The following is a 16762-nucleotide window of genomic DNA, read 5'->3' as shown; positions in this document are numbered from 1 at the left end:
ATGGACTGGGTAGAGTTCCTAGAAACAGCCAGTAAATGTCCTTACCAGGCCACTGAGTCAGAAGAACTTGGCCCTGACAGTGGGCTGAACTTCAGCGTGAACTTGCCAGACTCACCTGCATGCCAAGAGCTTCCCCAAGGACTCTCGGGCATCTGGACACTTCTTATTGGCTGCCCTTCTGGGGCCTCTGTCCACGAAGACCATGGAAGTTCCTGAGCTGGGGCATCAAGTGGGGGTTCCCTCTTCCTCAGGGCCACACCATCCCTTTTCTCTAAGAACTTAGGACCCTCTGTCATGCAGGCTCTCGCCTTTCACAATTGAAAAAAACTGATGTAAAATACCTTTGTCTCCAACTTGACCTCAAACTAGCCCACTTTCCAGAAGCTTATTACTTTGGACATGAACTAACAGGTATGGGATTCCCACGGCTTTCCATAGGGACAGTTGTTCTGGAAACTGTGCTGGCTTAGTAGGCAAAAAGTCTAGGTAGGTGGTTCTCAACTCTAGCTACAAAGGAGAATTGCTTATGGAGATTTTTTTTTAAAGTACGGACGCTAAAGCTTTTCCCTCCAGAGATTTCAGTTTCGGTGTTTCGGGCCGTGACTCTGCCACTGTTACCCGAGGCCCTCAGGCACATTTCCTTACCAGCTGAATTTGTGTAATCACCCTCCTTATCTCGCACAGATAGGAGTGTTAGGATGGAAGAGATAAAGTATTACAAGTTCTCCATAAACTGTAAAGTGCAGGTTAAGATCTTAGGCTACCATTGCGCCATCTTGTTTGACTCCTTCCTTCTTCATTCTATCCTGACTCCCATTTTCTGCCTCTTCCATCAGCTCTGTGCCCCCAAAGGATAGTATTTTGCACCCCCAGGCCCCCGAGATTACAGTCTGCCTTGCTTCCCTGGAGTACCCGATCGCGGGGCTAGGACAAACTTCTGAAAGATTTAATCCCTCCTCATGACTTCAGGGAGACCTGTTACTGTTCCATCTCAGACAGAGGAGAACCTTCTTGGCTTTAAAGACTCCCTCAGACACAGGTATTCAGCACCCTCCCAGCGATGCAGGCTTCTTTCTGCACTTGTAGGCCCACCACAGAGCACTGGGGGCTTTGCTGGGGCTCCCCTGCAGGTGGTGTTGGGAAAGGTACAATAAGGAGGATGACGCTTTGCTGCTTCCATTGTCATCCTTCTGCTGTTGCTTTATAAGGTTCTGGAGCCTCTTCTCCCAGCACTGCCTCTCCCTCCCTCCTTAACTGCCAAGGTCCCAGTGAGAACTCCTCCTAGGGGCTCATACAGGCAGCCACACCTGTGGTTTGAAATATTTTTTATTTTGTAAACATCTGTGTTTAAAATAGATGAACCCTGCTCACAATTCATATATTGGACCCAAGACACGGTACACGAAGTTCACCCATCACAGGGAGATGGTGGGGGCCTGGGAGCATGTGGAATGCCTGGGGCTGGGCTGAGTCTCAAGACAGCAGGTGCAGAGATGGTGAGGAGTAAACAGGCAGGAGCGTCTGCTCAACAGTCTGGGCCTAAGGCCAGATCCCAGGCCACCTCCCGGACTGGACAAGTTTAGGGGTGAGATGCTGACTCCGATACCTGGTGAGCGTAGTTGACCCTAAAGCTCCAACCCTCCTGCTCCCATACCTCTCCCCAGCGGTGGCCCTGGTGGGTGGGCTCATCGGTTCATAAAATCTCCACTCCGCGTTTTCCCTTCCAGAACCCCTAGGTATAGTAAAAATTAGTCCCTCTGTCCTGAGGGGGCTGGGAGAGAAAGACGCGCGCTCTGCCTGACCTTCAGGGAACACTGTGACATGGATCCACAGGTTGGAGCCAGTGCCCAGCAAAACGTCTGCTCTCCGAAGCCCCTGGCTGCCGGCACCCCGAGGGCTGGTTACTGTCGCCCCACCCCTGGTGTGACGCCGTGTCTTGACACCCGAGGAGTCAGTCCTCAAGGAAGCATCCCAGCCATATCATGACTTCATCCAAAAGAGTCTGCTATGTAAGTTTCTCATCAGCTAACAATTTATAACTATCCCTGCCCTCCTTTTCCTTCCACTATGTTAGCCTATCCCTGGTCCTACATCCTGAGCTACCCTCTCCTACTCTAAGAGTCAGGAGGAAAGGTTTGGTGATTTCTTACCCACCTTTTTTTTTTTTTTTCTTGGAGGAATAAGGAAGCAGGGCTCTTAATCCTTCACACGTGTGGGCCCTGGACTTCGGCCCTTCCTCGGTGAATGTTCAGTGCTCGAGTCTTTGTTTTAGCTCCAGCCCGAGCCATGTGATGCCGCTAAAATGTAGCTTAAGAAGGAGCCTCCGACCCTGGGAAGGTGGGGAAGAACCCCACTAGGGCCCGTCACTGACTTGCCCCTTCTTTAAAGCGCCTCCCTCAAGCCACCTTTGGGCCATGTGGGGTTAAAGAAACTTCTTCCTGAACAAAGAGCTCTGGAGGAAGGAGTCCGCTTCCCTCCTCCTGCAGCCACAGTGCATGTGGCTCCTCTTCAAGGAGCTAGAGGGGCAAGACGAGCACTTTGTCTAGAAGGCTGAAGAGAACAGCACCAAGCATTTCTACCCGGGGCCTTCCTTCTCTCTCCCCGGGAAGCCCCTGCCCTTCTCCCACAGACTTTGAGTCTCAGGAAAACCTTGAGCACGGAAGGCTGGGTTTAGTGGTTATGTCACCTCTCACGTGCCAGGGGGGTCGTGGGGAAACGCCCTTCTTACACAGAAAGGGAAGTTGCTGCCATATTCCCTTCTGGTCTCCTCTCCCTCGCTTTCACCTGATATACAGGGGCTAGTGCTTCAGGTCCAAACACTCCCCTTTCTGGGGTGTGTGGTTGGCTCGTCAACATCAACATCACTGGCCTCGCCGCCCGCCCCCCCTCCCCCAGGCTTTCCTTGTCCCTGCAGTGCCCTGAGGCCTTGGTACACATCTTTAAATTCAGGAGCCCAGGTGGGGAGAAATTGTATACACACTGCATGGGAGGTAGAGAATGGAGGTGACCTTTATCCCTGCCTCCTCTCGACATTTTTTTTCTTCTCTGAAGCACCTGCTTCTGAGCTCACTTTCCGCAAGAAGCAGGTGGGTAGGCAGCCAAGCAAGGCCAAAGCTGGGAGGGGGGGATTTGGGGAGCAGGCAGGGAAAGGTGGGACAGCCCCAGTCTTGAGGACCACCAGTTTGGTGTTTCCTTCCTACCTTGATGTTCCACTTTCCCTGATCATTGGTGAGGCAGGCCCACGGCACAGGAAGGGGCGGTGGGGTGGGGAAGATAGGAAGAAGCACCCCGTAGGCTTTGGCCCCTTCACAAAGCAGGGTGGGGGGTGGTTCTCCCAGAAGAAGAGTATGGAACATCCCCATGAGCCTGAGTCCATTCCCTTGGACAGGGTTAGGAAGAAAGGAAAGAAAGAAGCTGCCCCGGCAGCCACACAGCAGGACGGCGAGGGCAAGAGGTGTGAGGGGCTTTGATACAGAACACACTAGAAGGGGGAAGGGGACAAGAAAGAGAGGTGGGAGGAAGAGAGGAAAAGCAGAGAGACAGGATGCACTGAGAAAGAAGGAGCCCCGGAGTGGCCTCACTCCAGACGGGGCCACTGTCTGGGCGCCTGGGGCGGTGAGACCGCGCCCGCAGCATACCAGGGGCTCCTGGCGGGCCTGTGGCGGGCAAACAGGCGGGAGGGAGCCCCTCCAGGCTGGAGGGCGGGGGCAGAGGCTGCTCTGAGATGACAGCGGGGCTGCTCTCAGGGCCAGGCAGGGGAGTAGCAGCTACTGGTATTCCACAGGGTCACCCGAGTGAGAGGAGAAGCAGGGCAAAGCCCGGACTCCCTGTCTGCCACAGGCCTCCCGAGGGGAGGGGAATCGGTGGGTGCTCCACGCAGGACCCTCAGCACCAGCAGGCTTTCGAAGAGTTCGCCGGGCCCTCAGGTTTGCCCTCCTCTTCCTCCAGGTCAGCCAATGCCAACTCGGTGCTGGCACGTGTCCGGAGACCATCCAGCTCCTTCCTGTGGGCCTGCAGCACCAGCTCCGTCAGCCGCGTGAAAGACTGGGAAACCAAGGGCGGCGGGTGAGTGGGGTGCCGCCTCCTCTTCCCCCCGCAGCCCGGTGGCTGCCCCGGGGCAGGCGGGTGCTCGTCCTCTGACCCGCCGCCTCCCCGCTCCGTGCAGCTCCTCGGGACTGGGCCACGGAGGCAGGGCTGCGGGGCTTCGGGGCTCTCACCTCTTTAATGTTGAGGTTGGTGCAGGCACTTGTTTCATAGAAGTCCATGCCATACTCCTTAGCCAGCTGCAAGAAAAGAACATTCCTGAAAGGGAGTCAGTAAGGGAAGGGAGGTGCCCACAGCACCTGGCACACACTTGTGCCGCAGCCCTCACAGCCCATGCTGAGCTGTCACTTCTCAGACCAGGCGGGAGCTCCTTCCAAGACACAGGCCAGCCGAGAACGGAGAAGACGCTCCACAAAGCCCCTCCCGCACCCCCAGCCACCTCCCGGTGCACACACATACATCAGGAGACGAAGATCCCCCAGTCTTGTGCAGGAGGTGGAATTGACAAACCCGGGCTTTGGGGTCAAAGAGACCCAGCCTTAGAGGCCAGTGATGCCACTCAGCAGCCGGACGACCTTGGACAAGTCACTGACTCTAAGCCCGGCGCTGCCATCTGTTAAAGGGGGATGAGGGTGTCTATCAACCAAAGTCACGGAGTGACTGAAAGAGGTCATGCGTCTCAAAGCACTTGCTTAGTGCCTGCCATCCATACAGTGCTTGATAAATACTATTCTAGGAGGGTTTATTCTAGTAGAGTTTGCTTCTACTTTCAGATTTTTCAGTGATCCTGTATTATTTTTGTATAACAAAAAATCCATTTTATTTTAAGCGCTATGGACAGAAAGAGGGAGAAAAAAGCTCTCGAGGCCCTCAGAGTGGGTGGATGACTCTCGTCTCCATGGTATCCATCCTTCTGTCCTCTGGGAGGGCTGTGTCCGTCGGCACCACCTTCCTACCCTCTCTGCTCTGTGGCTTCTCCGACCATGAGCTTTTCCTCCCTACCCCTTCCCAGTATCAGGACAGGGGTGGGGTACCTGTAGACAGCAGCCGTGCCATGATGCTGCTGGGGAAGCCAGCGACTTGGAGCCCTTCCTCCCCACGAACACTGGGATGACCTCTTTAGCAGAGGATAATCCTGCTCTGGGGCCCTTAGAGCTGGGAGAGGGGCTGCCCGAGAGGTCTTTGTTTTAGGATGGGCCCCAAATTACTGTCCCAAAGGACAGAAAGCAAACTCTCAAGGATGGCAACTGGCCCGGAGCCTCGGGGAACTGTGGGAGGTGCAGGGTGCCTCAGGACCGGGACAGAATCCTGGGTCCCAGCTCTCAGGACTGGCCCTGGCCGCAGGAGACGTGAGCAATGGACAAGGCCAGCTTGCTCCACTTACCTGCTGCCCTTGCTCCCTTCCCACCTGCCGCTTCTGCTCTTCATCAGCCTTATTCCCTATAAGGATCTTCTGGACACCTTCTGGTGCATACTGGGGACAGAGGACAGGCAGAACCGCCAGTGAGTGCTGCGTTTCCCCCCCTAGCCCCCACCATACAGGCTTCTGGCCTCCACACCAGCACCAAGCTCCAGAGCCCTAGGGACAGAGTAGGCAGACTGGGTACAGGCACGAGGCTGACCCCAGGGGGCCTGGAGGGCCATCACGGGGACAGCTTAGGGTGGGAGACACTCTGGCTACTCCCCGTACTTCCTGGGGTTAGATAGCTGGTATTTGAACTGGCAAGGACGTTGCACTTAAGTCCACCCCCTCATTCTACAGATGAAAAACTGGGGACTCCAAGAATTCATATGGCTTGCCCAAGGCTCCAGAGCCAGGACTAGAACCCCAGTCTCACGATTCCTCCTGCTCCTGAGATTTCAGGAAGGACAATGGTCCCAGGGTAGGTTCTGACCTAACTCATTTCCAAGGAAGAAGCAGCCATGGCGGCCTGGGTGGGCGCAGGGCACAGATGGCGTGGCAGCCTGGGCTTCTTCCCCATGTCTTACTCACCCAGAGGTCTTCATCCAGGGCTGGGAAAGGCAAGGTCTCCTGGGAGTGTTTGCTCACCAACCCCGAGAGCTTCGGCCCTTCCCATCGCCTTCCCCTCTGAGGCACCCTTCCCCCACCCCCAGCGGTGAGGCCGCATCTCCTACCTCATCCACATCACTGACCCACTTCATGATGTGCTGGTAAGAGCGCTCGCTGCTAATGTCGTAGACTAAAAATATTCCCTGAGAGAGAGAGGAGAGAGAGATGGGGGAGGTAGATGCACACAGAGTGCACAGGCATGGGTCCAGAGGCAGGTGTGGTACCTTAAGTGCTGGGTCCCACTCTCCCTTCTCCCTGCTTAGCATAATGAGGATCCCTCGGCACCCGGAAACTTCTCCTTCTCTCTCACACCCCCAAAGCTCTTGTGCCCTAGGCCTATCACAGAACTCTCTGAGGTAGGAAGGCACCAAATCTTCTGACTGGGGTCTTTGGCCCAGGGTGGAGGGTGGGGATGAGGCTGGGGGACTTGCCTGTGGTGTGTGCTCAGAGAGTAACTGAGGAGTGTGTGATGGCGACCCTCCCCAGCAGGCACTCCGAGGGCCCTATTCTGGGCGTCGGTGGCACAAATCTCTCAAACGCCCAGAGCTGGGAGTGTGGATGGCAGCATCCCACCTCCAGACCCTGAAAATGGTGGCTCACCTGGGCCCGTCGGTAGTACTGCTTTGTGATGGTCTGATATCTCTCCTGCCCCGCCGTGTCCCTGCCGTAGAAAGCCAGGCCATCAGAAGGGCAGGGACCATGGAGCCAGAGGGGAAGGGGTGAACAGGAGCTGGGAGACCCTGTGCCCTTGCAGGAAAGACTGGGGAGCTACAGGGTGAAAAATCAGGAGCTTTGATCCCCAAAGGGGTTTGAACATACCCGACTCTGCAGGAGAGAGGCCTGATGATCAGGTGCTGACAGGGCTTACAGGGGCCTTGTCAACTCAATCAGGGCCAGGAGCCCCAAACAAAACTGGGCCTTGGGCAACTCTCTTTAGAATTGGGCCACTGTGTTCAGACAGATTGGACTGCTCCACCTCTCGTCCCTGTGGGGCCTCTGGGGCCTCTCAAGGCAACGCCCATAGCATTCTCCAAACTGGAAGCAGCTCCAAAGGGGGGCGAAGGCCGCGCTTGCAGAAACCTCAGGCCAGAGAGCCACAGCGGCCCCCTGTGGCTCCTGGTGGGAAGTGCACCATGCCGTCCTGGGGATCTCTCCCCAGGGTCCATCCTCAGTGTGCGGTGTAACCCTCCCTCCCATGCACTGTGGCATGGCCCAGGGGCAAAGTTTCCATCCTAAAACAAACCCACACTCGTTAGTTTGCCAATTCCTTCTAATTCCTGCCTTTGGGTGACTTGTGGCCAATCCCATGAAGTTTCCTAAGAAAAAGAGATTAAGGCTCATAGAAGCAGGAGATGGGCTTTGAGACATCTGCTTCTCTCGGTAGAAGAGGTGGCCTGTTATCCCAGATGCAGCCTCGGGACTTTCACACATGGCAGTGGTGGCCGGGGGAGCAGCCCCATGTCTCTCCTCCTCCCCAACTCACCAGATCTGTATCCTCACTTTGATGCCATCTACCTCTATGGTCTTCATCTTAAAATCCACGCCTGGGGAAAGGAAGAGAGCAAGGAGGTTAGGAAGAGTACTGCTGGGACTGAATAGTAAAGGCCCAGGGCACTCGTACCGGAAGGGATTCCCTATGGCTCAATATGGCAGAAAGATGGCATGAGGCAAAGGCCTTCTTGAGCCAAAGACTGACCGTAAGGAAGTATCTGGGGCTTTGAATGGGGCTTCCCTTCCTCCTTGACCTGAGAGTTGCCGGCAGTAAAGGGCAGGGGTGGGGGGGGGGAGCGGGTACAGGAGGAGGGCAGAGTGAGTACGGGGGAACCCACTCCATCCACTGCCTCACTCAGCCCCCAAATGTGTCTCCCTCTCCTCAGTGTGAGGTCTTCTATTTACACTTCTAGAGGGAACTGCGAGTATTTATCCCCCCCTGGAACTCTAACCCCTAGGAATAGCAACCTACCTAGTTTGCCTGTTTTGTCTTTTTTTTTCTTTCTTTCTCTGCCTTATTAATAACCAGGAGGGGATGTGGTGCTGTCATGAAGGTGGGGAAGGCGCAGGGACCCTAGCAGAGGCCCACCAAGAAGGCCTGGTGGCTCTGCTGTTGACTAGCCCCCGCTTACTGGAGAAGGCACTGTACTCCTTTATTTAGAAGGAGCATGGGCTTTGAAGCCAGGCCTGACTCCAGCCACTTTGGTCATAGCTATGACTTCAGGCACCTTGCTTCTCTGAGCCTCCACTTCCTCATCCGCAAAATGGGGACATCACCAATCATTTCAGAGGGTGGATGAGAAGACCAGATGAGATACAGGGCCCAGGACCTGGGAGATACTCAGCTGACTGCAGTTACCACCATAACCTAGTACAGTCCTTGTCTGTCGTGGGTGCTTGTAAGTGACGACCAGCGACCGGAGGACCAGGCAGTGACGCAGCATGCTGCTGGGGGAGGGAGGGGAGGACAGACAGACTTCTCAGGCTCATGTGCCCAAGGGCTCAAGGAGCTCAGCTGCCACAAGACCCAGGAAGCATATGGCATTTGGCAAAGCGGCCCAAGGCAGAAACGTATTTGGGGAAACTTGCAGGACGAGTCAGCAGCTGCAGCACGCAGGCTTGAATCAGTGATGGCAGAGAGGAGGGGAGACATTTTCATCACCACGCCTCTTCCCAGCTCCAACTGTGCCTGGGCAGGGTGCCCGGTGAGGCAGGAGCTCTATCCAGTAGGTTAATTAAGCTTAAGTCTTAGTGTACTCTCCGGAGACAGGTCAGGAATGGGCAGCATTAACGCGTTTTCAGGTGGCGAACACGGTCAAGGCAGAGTTCCAGACAGAGACGTAGTCACCAGGCTGCACGGCCCAGCCCCAAAGCCCCCCCGCCCCAGGTACCAGAGTCCCCACCACCCCGCTGTCCCCCTCAGCATTAGTTCTTCACCAATGGGGGTGCTTCTCCCCTTCTCTGGCCTGTCCCCAGGCTTCCACAAATACAGACGGATCCAATTTAGGTTCTTCCCTCTCCCCGTCAGGACCAACCATCATTTAACCAGAGGGGAGAGAAAGATTCTGAGCAGGCAACCCAAACTGGACCAGGTTGGTCAGACAGGATTCATTTTCCGCCTGCACAAGCTGATTCATAGCTGTTGAGCTGTACTCTTCCAAATGGGCAATGTCTGGCCGCCATTCTTCCGAGTGTGCTGAGAAAGCGAGGGTGGGGGCAGGGGCGTGCTCACCCCCTCCTCAGACAGACAGTTGTCAAGAATTTGCTTCTCGCCCTCCCTGGCATAGAAGGGAATCAGGAAATTCTTGTTCTTTCATGGACAGTGAGAACCAGCAATTTGGTTCATCTTACAATCAACCTAGCTCATTATCATACTAGTCCAGCAGGCCTGGTCCAGGACAGTGCCTTACAAAGAGGGGTCACAAGGTGGCAGGGAGGGAGACAGAAGGTTCTACCTTCCCTTTATTCCATACACTTCTATGGGAACTTACTATGTGCCCTGCACAGGACTAGGTGCAGAATGGTGGAAAGGACATAGGATCCCTGACCTTACAGAGCTGAGTGGGAAGGAGACAAAGACCAGAGAGGTAAGATAACTAACCCAAGGTCAGCACAGCAGGTGGCAGAGATTTGAACACAGGCCTGTTTGGTGCCAGAGCCCGGGCTACCCCCAGCACTGCTTCTCAGGGCAATGAGAGCTGTGTATTAACGAGACACGGAGACTTATCTATGCTGATTTCTCTGTAGGTCCTGAGGCCCAGCCAGGGAAGAGCTCCCAGCACTAGGGGACTCCACCCGAGGATGTAAGCAGGTGTTAGAAGAGGCAGCTACCCTGGGAGTGAGCGCTGGGCTTGGATTCCTTCTCCTGCTTCCCCCACTTCTTAGCTGTGTGGCCAGGGACTGAGGCTGAGGGATTTGGGGGGCCCAAAGCACCCCCACACCCATCCTCTCACAACTTAGGTCTTCCTGACCACCCAGTAAAATCTGTGGAGCTTGGAGAAAATGCTTCCATTTTGGCTATTCATAGGCACTAAGCAAGAAACACAGTAAGTCTGGGCCTTTTGAGGGATTTTCTTTCTCCCACCCACATTTTTTTTTTAAAAGATTTTATTTATTTATTTGACAGAGAGAGAGAGAGAGAAAGAGCACAAGCAGTGGGGGCAGCAGAGGCAGAGGGAGAATCAGACTCCCCATGGAGCAGGGAGCCTGATGCAGGATCCCAGGACCCCAAGATTATGACCTGAGCCGAAGGCAGACGCTTAACCGACTGAGCCACCCAGGTGCCCCCACTTTTCTTTAATAATAAAAAAAAAGATGAACAGTCCAGTGATCTTCTAGTGGACTCTATTCTTTCTACCCTCCCTGGTCCCATAGCCTGGATCTCCCACTGTGTCCACCTACCAACCCACAGCCCACCATGCCCTTGCCCACCTGTGGCCCCTCCATCTGTGTGGCTGTTAGTCTTCTCCTGCTGTTGAGCACTGCAGGGCAGTCAAGATGCTGGCCTGGATGGTCACCCACAGGCTCCTGCTTTCTCACCTCAGTGGGGCCCTTGTAGCTGCTGGTACCCCATTTATAAGGGGGTGCCCATCCCCTTCCCCACAGCCACCATCCCCTCGCTGAAGGCTTCAGCCCTCGTGCCCCCCCTCCTCAGTGCCACTCACTCAACAGGACTCCTCCACTCTCCAGGGGTGAGCCGAATGCTGCCTGATGAAGCCGGTCCTGAGGCCCACCTCATTTCCTCAGAGTGAGCCTCTGTTCTCGTCACCTTCCTTGGGGAAGAGACCTCTATCCTTTCCAAGCCTCAGCTCCCAGCTCATCAGCCCCCTCTGGGTGCTCGTCCTAACGGTCTGGCCCCTTTCTGCTGAGGAGGAGAGATACTCTCCCCCCACCTCCCTCCCCTGTGTGTTCTCACTCCGGCTCCTCCAGGGTAGCCCTCCTCAAATGCCAAAGTGCATGCAGACCACTCGGGGACTGTGTTAAGATGCAGCTTCTAGACAGTGGTTCTCAAAGTGTGGTTCCCCCGACCTGCAGCATCAACATCAGCCGGGGCTTGTTAGAAATGCAAATTCTTGAGTCCCACCCCAGACAGATGGAATCAGAAACTCTGGGGGCGGGGCCCGGGAATCTGCATTTTAACAAGCTCTCCAGGTGATTCTAATGCATGCTGCAGTTTGAGATGTGGGCTGAAGCTTCCCACTGGAAGTGCCAGCTGAGGTGGCATGGCGCGCTCCCATTCTCCCGGCGTGCTTTGCAGGTGCTCAGCTTTAGAATCCCCTGGGCTGATTGTTTTTTAAATGCTGCTACCTTGACTGGCCTAGACCCATTGAATCAGAATCTGAGGGCAAGGGCCAGAGACCTCTATTTTTAACAGGGTGGCAGGGGATTTTTAGAAGAAAGTTTGAGCTATAATATAGTGAAAGAGCTATCCGTCAGCCTTGGAATCAGAAAGACCTGGGTCTGAATCCAGATTCTGGCACTTGCTGTGTGACTTTGGGCAACTTTCAACTTCTCTGAGCCTCAGTTTTCTTTCCTGTGGAATGAGAATATCACTGGCCTCCTCGGGGCTGTTGTGGGCTGTGGATTAGGCCATGGATGTGAAGCACCTGCGCACAGTAGGAGGCACTCGTCTCGTTCCTGCCTTCCCTCTGCTGAATAACTGCTTTCCAGCGAGCGGCCGGGCAAACCAACCCCGAGATCAACATCATCAAGGAGTGTGTCAGAAAAGCCACTTTCCAGGTCCACCCAGACTAGTTTGAGAAGCACTGTCTAGCCCATCGCGAGGCAGAACCACACCCAATCTATGATCCTCATAATTACACTTGCCGCGCACCCCTCAGCTAAGGAATCCAGAGGCCTCAGTCGTCGTGCCAGCCCTGTGAAGCAGGGAAGAGTGGTGACAACCACCGGAGGCACAGGGAGGCCAGGCAACTCCCTCCTGCTCCCACACGCAGTGGCTGAGCCAGAACCGGAGGAGGACTGGCCTCCTGACAGCCGCCCGGGTACCGCTCCCTCGACCAGCAGCTGCAGAACCTTACCGCCTTTCCTGTCGCGCCCTGGCATGCCCCATACCTGTTCTGCTCTGATGAGGCATCTAGAAGCGAGGCCCTGGGCACTCGGGGAGCAAGCCCACCATAGGCTAGTTTCAGGGGACCCCTGGCTCCCTGAGACAGGTCAGGATTGCACTCAGCCCGGATGCATCACCCCGCACAGAGCCACATCACTGTCCCCAGGCACAGGGAACACTGTGGTGTGAACAAACAGGCTCACCGCCTCCACACCGCTCCGGCAGACTTTCCTGAAGATGCGGGGAGCCCTGGGGGAGAAAGTCAGGAAGAGGGGGCCCTCTGCCAACCAAGTACCGAAAGCACAGTGAGCCGCTCACCATTTTTCTCAGCACCTCGGATGTGCCGGTCGTGGTGTCTCTTCCGGCTGGAACTGCCCAGCCCAAAGCTTCTGCTCAGGGAAGCAGGGCTGGGTACAGTGTGTGTTCTGTGGCGAAGCAGCTCCTAACTGGACCAGAGGTGGATATCTGACCACAGGAGGCCGGTCCATCACTGGGCTTGCTGGGGACCCCCAGGGGGACCTGGCCAACATGGGCAAGGGGATCTAGCTAAGCTGATCAAACCAGCTCCCTCCAGACGGTGCTGAGGGCATTGGTGAGCTGGTAACAAGAAGAACATGAGGCAGACGTGCAGAGAAGCAGAGATGCCGAAAGACAGAACACGCTGGCCAGAGTGGGGGCTGGGGACGCTGGATCCTGGCACAGACCCCACCGTCCAGCCCCTGGGTATCCTCAGAGCACACCTGCCTTCCCTAGTGAAGCCTGAAGGCGCCTTGGGATTGCCTGGAGACGCACAGCCTGTGTCTGCCCAGCTGCACCGAGGCCGGCGGGCAAGGGGGTTTCAACTTTGGGGCTGGGAGGAAACCTCCCCCCAATTCCCTGCTTGGTGCTGCCTCCTCGTTTTTGTCTTCTAGCCCCAACCAGGTGTAGAGTAGCTAAGGGCCAGAGAGTATATTTTGTAATTGACAATGTTTTTTGTTCCGAAAAGCTCTGCCTCCGATCCAGCAGAGCGCGGGGCCCAGAGAGCATGAGGAGGGCGGGCGCTCGGAGGAGGGCGGGCGGGCGCCCGCGGCCCGAGCGCAGGGCCGGGCGTCGGCAAGGAAAGCTCCTCAGCTCAGTGCCTCCTGCTAGGACTGTGGACGTGCTGCCCTCCTACGCTGGCGGCCTCCGGCTCTTCTGTGGCTCGGTCCGGACAGCCTCTGCCTCTCCAGCAGCCACCCCCGGAGACCGCGAGGCCACAAGCGGAGCGTGGAGCGTGGTGACGGGGCCGCTGTCAGAGAGCAGGAGGAGGGACAAGCTTGGCCTGTGGGTCCTGGGGGCTGGAGCAGGACAGAGGGACAGGACAGCGGGGACGGCTCACCGGGGCTGGTAACACCGCAGCTCACTTACGGCGCCCTCAGTCTGGCGGTGAGGGGCTGAGAAGCCTGGGAAGAAGGGAACGGGGCACATTCAGGGGGAAAGAACACCCCTTCCCATCACCATGGGCCTCCAGAGAGAGCCCTGGGAAGCATGGAGGACGAGCGGCGCGGGCAGTAAGAACACAAGCGTGTGGTCAGAGTTCGCTTCCGATCCCGCCTTTCCCACGCATGCCCGTGGGGTCTTCTTACCCTCTCTTTGCTGTTTCTTCACCTGTAAAATGGGAATGACAGTCCCAGTTGTGGGAGAAGGTGCAAAGCCCATGACACGGGGCCTGACACACAGAGTTTTATGAAATGTTAGCTGAAGAAGCTGTCAGCTCCCGAGGGGATGAGGAGATCAGGTAGCCTAGGGTCACAGTGCGGGGCAGACAGACAGAGCTCTGGGAAGGAGGAGGAGGGCAGGGAGGTGACACAAGGGGCCAGCGCTCAGCCACAGTGTTCCAACAAAAAGAGATAATGCCACCCACCATGGAGCCCAGATGTCCCCCTTCCTGCAAAGTTCGGGTGTGCCCATCGGCAGGCCAGCACCTAATGGGTCAACGTCAGGTGCCAGCTTGCCTGTCTGCCAAGTGCCACATGTTTCAAGTGGAAATAAGGTTCTTTCTGGGTGCCAAATGTTATCACTGTGATCAACCACAGCCCAAAGGACCAGCAGCGAGACTCGAGCCTTTTCATTAGCAATGAGACACCACAACAGGAACAACTTAATACACCTGAAACCCAAGGCAGACACCTGATCCCTGGAGCCGTGCTGGCTCCGGTTACCAAGCCCAAGGCCCAGGAAGGCCCCCCGCCCCTTGCTGGCAGGCAACCAGCATGTGCTGCACATGTGGGGCTCACGTGGGCTGTGGCAGGAGGTCACCTCCAAAGAGGTCACCCTGAGCAACCCCAAAACAAGCTTTGGGGAAAGGCAGACCCTGTGGGGAGGTGCCACCCCAAACAAGGCATCAGAGTGATCCCCATTTCAAAACCCACTTCTCTCGGCAGGAGAGAAAACCCGTAACACCAAGAGACCAATGACACCATCGTCCCCCTAACTGAGGGACAAATGAGGGGAAGAAGGGGGACAAGAACAATACAGAAGGTGAGCTAAGAGACAAATCTCATGAGAAGATTCAAGACAAAGGCTCCCGGCACACCAAAGTCCCTCCTACCACGTAGGTGCAGGGAGAGGGGAGAGCGTCGTTGCCCCAAACCTGCTACTTGCTGTGTTCCTCTTCCTTCTGTCTGGGGACACGGCCTCACTGTCTGCTGGGCTGCATGCTGCCACCTGATCTCCTCCTCTTACCCACTCGCAGACTGACTGTCCCTCACACTGGCCTCGCTCTGGGGAGAAGAGGCACCAGGTTCTCTCAGCAAATGCGTTAGTCAGCATTCGCACCCGCTCGCTCTGGGAGGGGTGGGAGGCAGAAGTAAAAGAGGCAGCCCTGGTGTTTGGCAGACAGAATCCTGATCCTCGAGCTCCAAGGCCGTGTTTTAACCTCCAGGACCCTGAGTCAGTGGCTCTGATTTGGATGCCACCCACAAGAAAGACTGCAGATTTCAGAATGATATTCTAACCCTCCTTTTTTTTTAAGATTCAAACAAAAGCATGCACACACACACTCTCTCTCTCTCAATGTGATCAGAGGTGATATGAGGACCAGGACAATTCTAGAGGTTACCACCTGCACATAAAATCTTGAAGGGCCAGTCTTTGGAAACCCAGGGCCCAGAAACCCAGGGGCTATTATCACGGAGAAGGATTTCCCAGTCGAACATGGAGTCCCATGAGGCTGGAATGAATGCTTGTCCCCACTGCCTGAGCCCTAGGTACTCCCCACTCCAGATCCCCTGGCAGTGGGGTGGTCCTGGAAGTCACTCCAGCAGCCGGGCTGAGCTGATGGGAATTGGCCCAGTGACTCCAAGGGACAGGCAATACTGACCTTAGTCTAAGCGCCGGCCCCCTCATCTCTGCATTCACCAAAGAGTACCCCGCTCATGCTTTCTGGCTGCCTGCTATGTCTGAGCTTCCCCGTAGGACACATATCTGAGCAGAAGAGCTAGACGCTACTGGAAACTGCTTGCGCCTTGCAGAATTCTCTGCCTCTTCTCAGTCCCAAACACAAGGGTAGCATAGTGAGTTTCTCGTTGTCTCTAAGTCCCAAGACACCAGGACTAGCTGCAGCTGCCCTCGGGAAGAGCAAAAGTCCTCGAGGAAAATGCATGCATGCATTCATTCATTCATTTATGCATTCATTCAAACACGCTGTTATTGAATGCCTACGAGGTGCCAGGAACTGAGCTAGGTACTAGAAGGCACAGCCGTGAAGAATACAGAAAGATCCTTGTCTTCAGAGAGCTTCCATTCTAGCAGGGAGGACAGATAATAAGCAAATTAATCAATACTTTCAGAGTGATGTTAAGGGGCAAATGCAGAATAATGGAATAAAGAGTGAGGAGAACCATGTGAAAGCTGCTTTAGATTGGCTGGTCAGCGAAGACCTTTTAAAGTAGGTGACATCTGAGTTGAGACCTGAGTGACAAGAAGGTGCCATCACAAAGATCTGAGAGACAAGGGCCCCAGGCAGGAAAAACAGCAAATATCCCTCAGGCAGGAACATACTTCAGTCAAAATTGAAGTTCCTCAGAAGAGAAAAGGAAGAGGGATCCACATTACTCTTTCCTTTGTTATAAAGGCTGGGGCAAGGGGGAGGCAGGGGGTGGGAAGAGAAGCACAGCAAGACCCTTCCCTTCTCTGGGATCTCAGAGGGACCCAGCCTCGTGTGTGTGCACACACATACACACACATACATATATACATACATATACATACATATACACACATACCTCTACACGTACACATACACACCTGCATATACACACACCTGCATATACACATACATATACACATACACCTACATATACATATACACATACACTTAAATATACACATATACCTACATATACATATACACATACATATACACATACACCTGCATATACACATACACCTACATATACACATACACCTACACATACACACACATATACACATACACACACATATACACATACACCTGCATATACACATACACTTACATAAACACATACACCTACATATACACATACACACACACACCTGCACACACACCTACACCTACACACACACCTGCACATACACACACACCTGCA

General features: G+C 55.1%; 1 protein-coding gene across 1 annotated transcript in view; it reads right to left on the bottom strand.

The window, feature by feature from the left end:
- Positions 1 to 1317: 1317 nt before the first annotated feature.
- RAB15 (RAB15, member RAS oncogene family) overlaps positions 1318 to 16762 on the bottom strand; it is a 23718-nt gene continuing 8273 nt past the window's right edge. The window contains exons 2-7 of the mRNA XM_021701370.1: positions 7599 to 7659; positions 6716 to 6776; positions 6181 to 6258; positions 5429 to 5518; positions 4218 to 4283; positions 1318 to 4044 (exon numbers count right to left, since the gene is read on the bottom strand). Of these exons, the coding sequence (XP_021557045.1) occupies positions 3886 to 4044; positions 4218 to 4283; positions 5429 to 5518; positions 6181 to 6258; positions 6716 to 6776; positions 7599 to 7645 (501 nt within the window). The 5' untranslated portion in view covers positions 7646 to 7659 and the 3' untranslated portion in view covers positions 1318 to 3885. The remainder of the gene's footprint in view (positions 4045 to 4217; positions 4284 to 5428; positions 5519 to 6180; positions 6259 to 6715; positions 6777 to 7598; positions 7660 to 16762) is intronic.

The sequence above is a fragment of the Neomonachus schauinslandi genome, chromosome 9 (assembly GCF_002201575.2).
Source record: "Neomonachus schauinslandi chromosome 9, ASM220157v2, whole genome shotgun sequence".
In the NCBI taxonomy this organism is placed as follows: domain Eukaryota; kingdom Metazoa; phylum Chordata; class Mammalia; order Carnivora; family Phocidae; genus Neomonachus; species Neomonachus schauinslandi.
The sequence above is the reverse complement of the archived record's forward strand: the minus strand, read 5'-3'. Positions and strand labels throughout refer to the sequence as shown.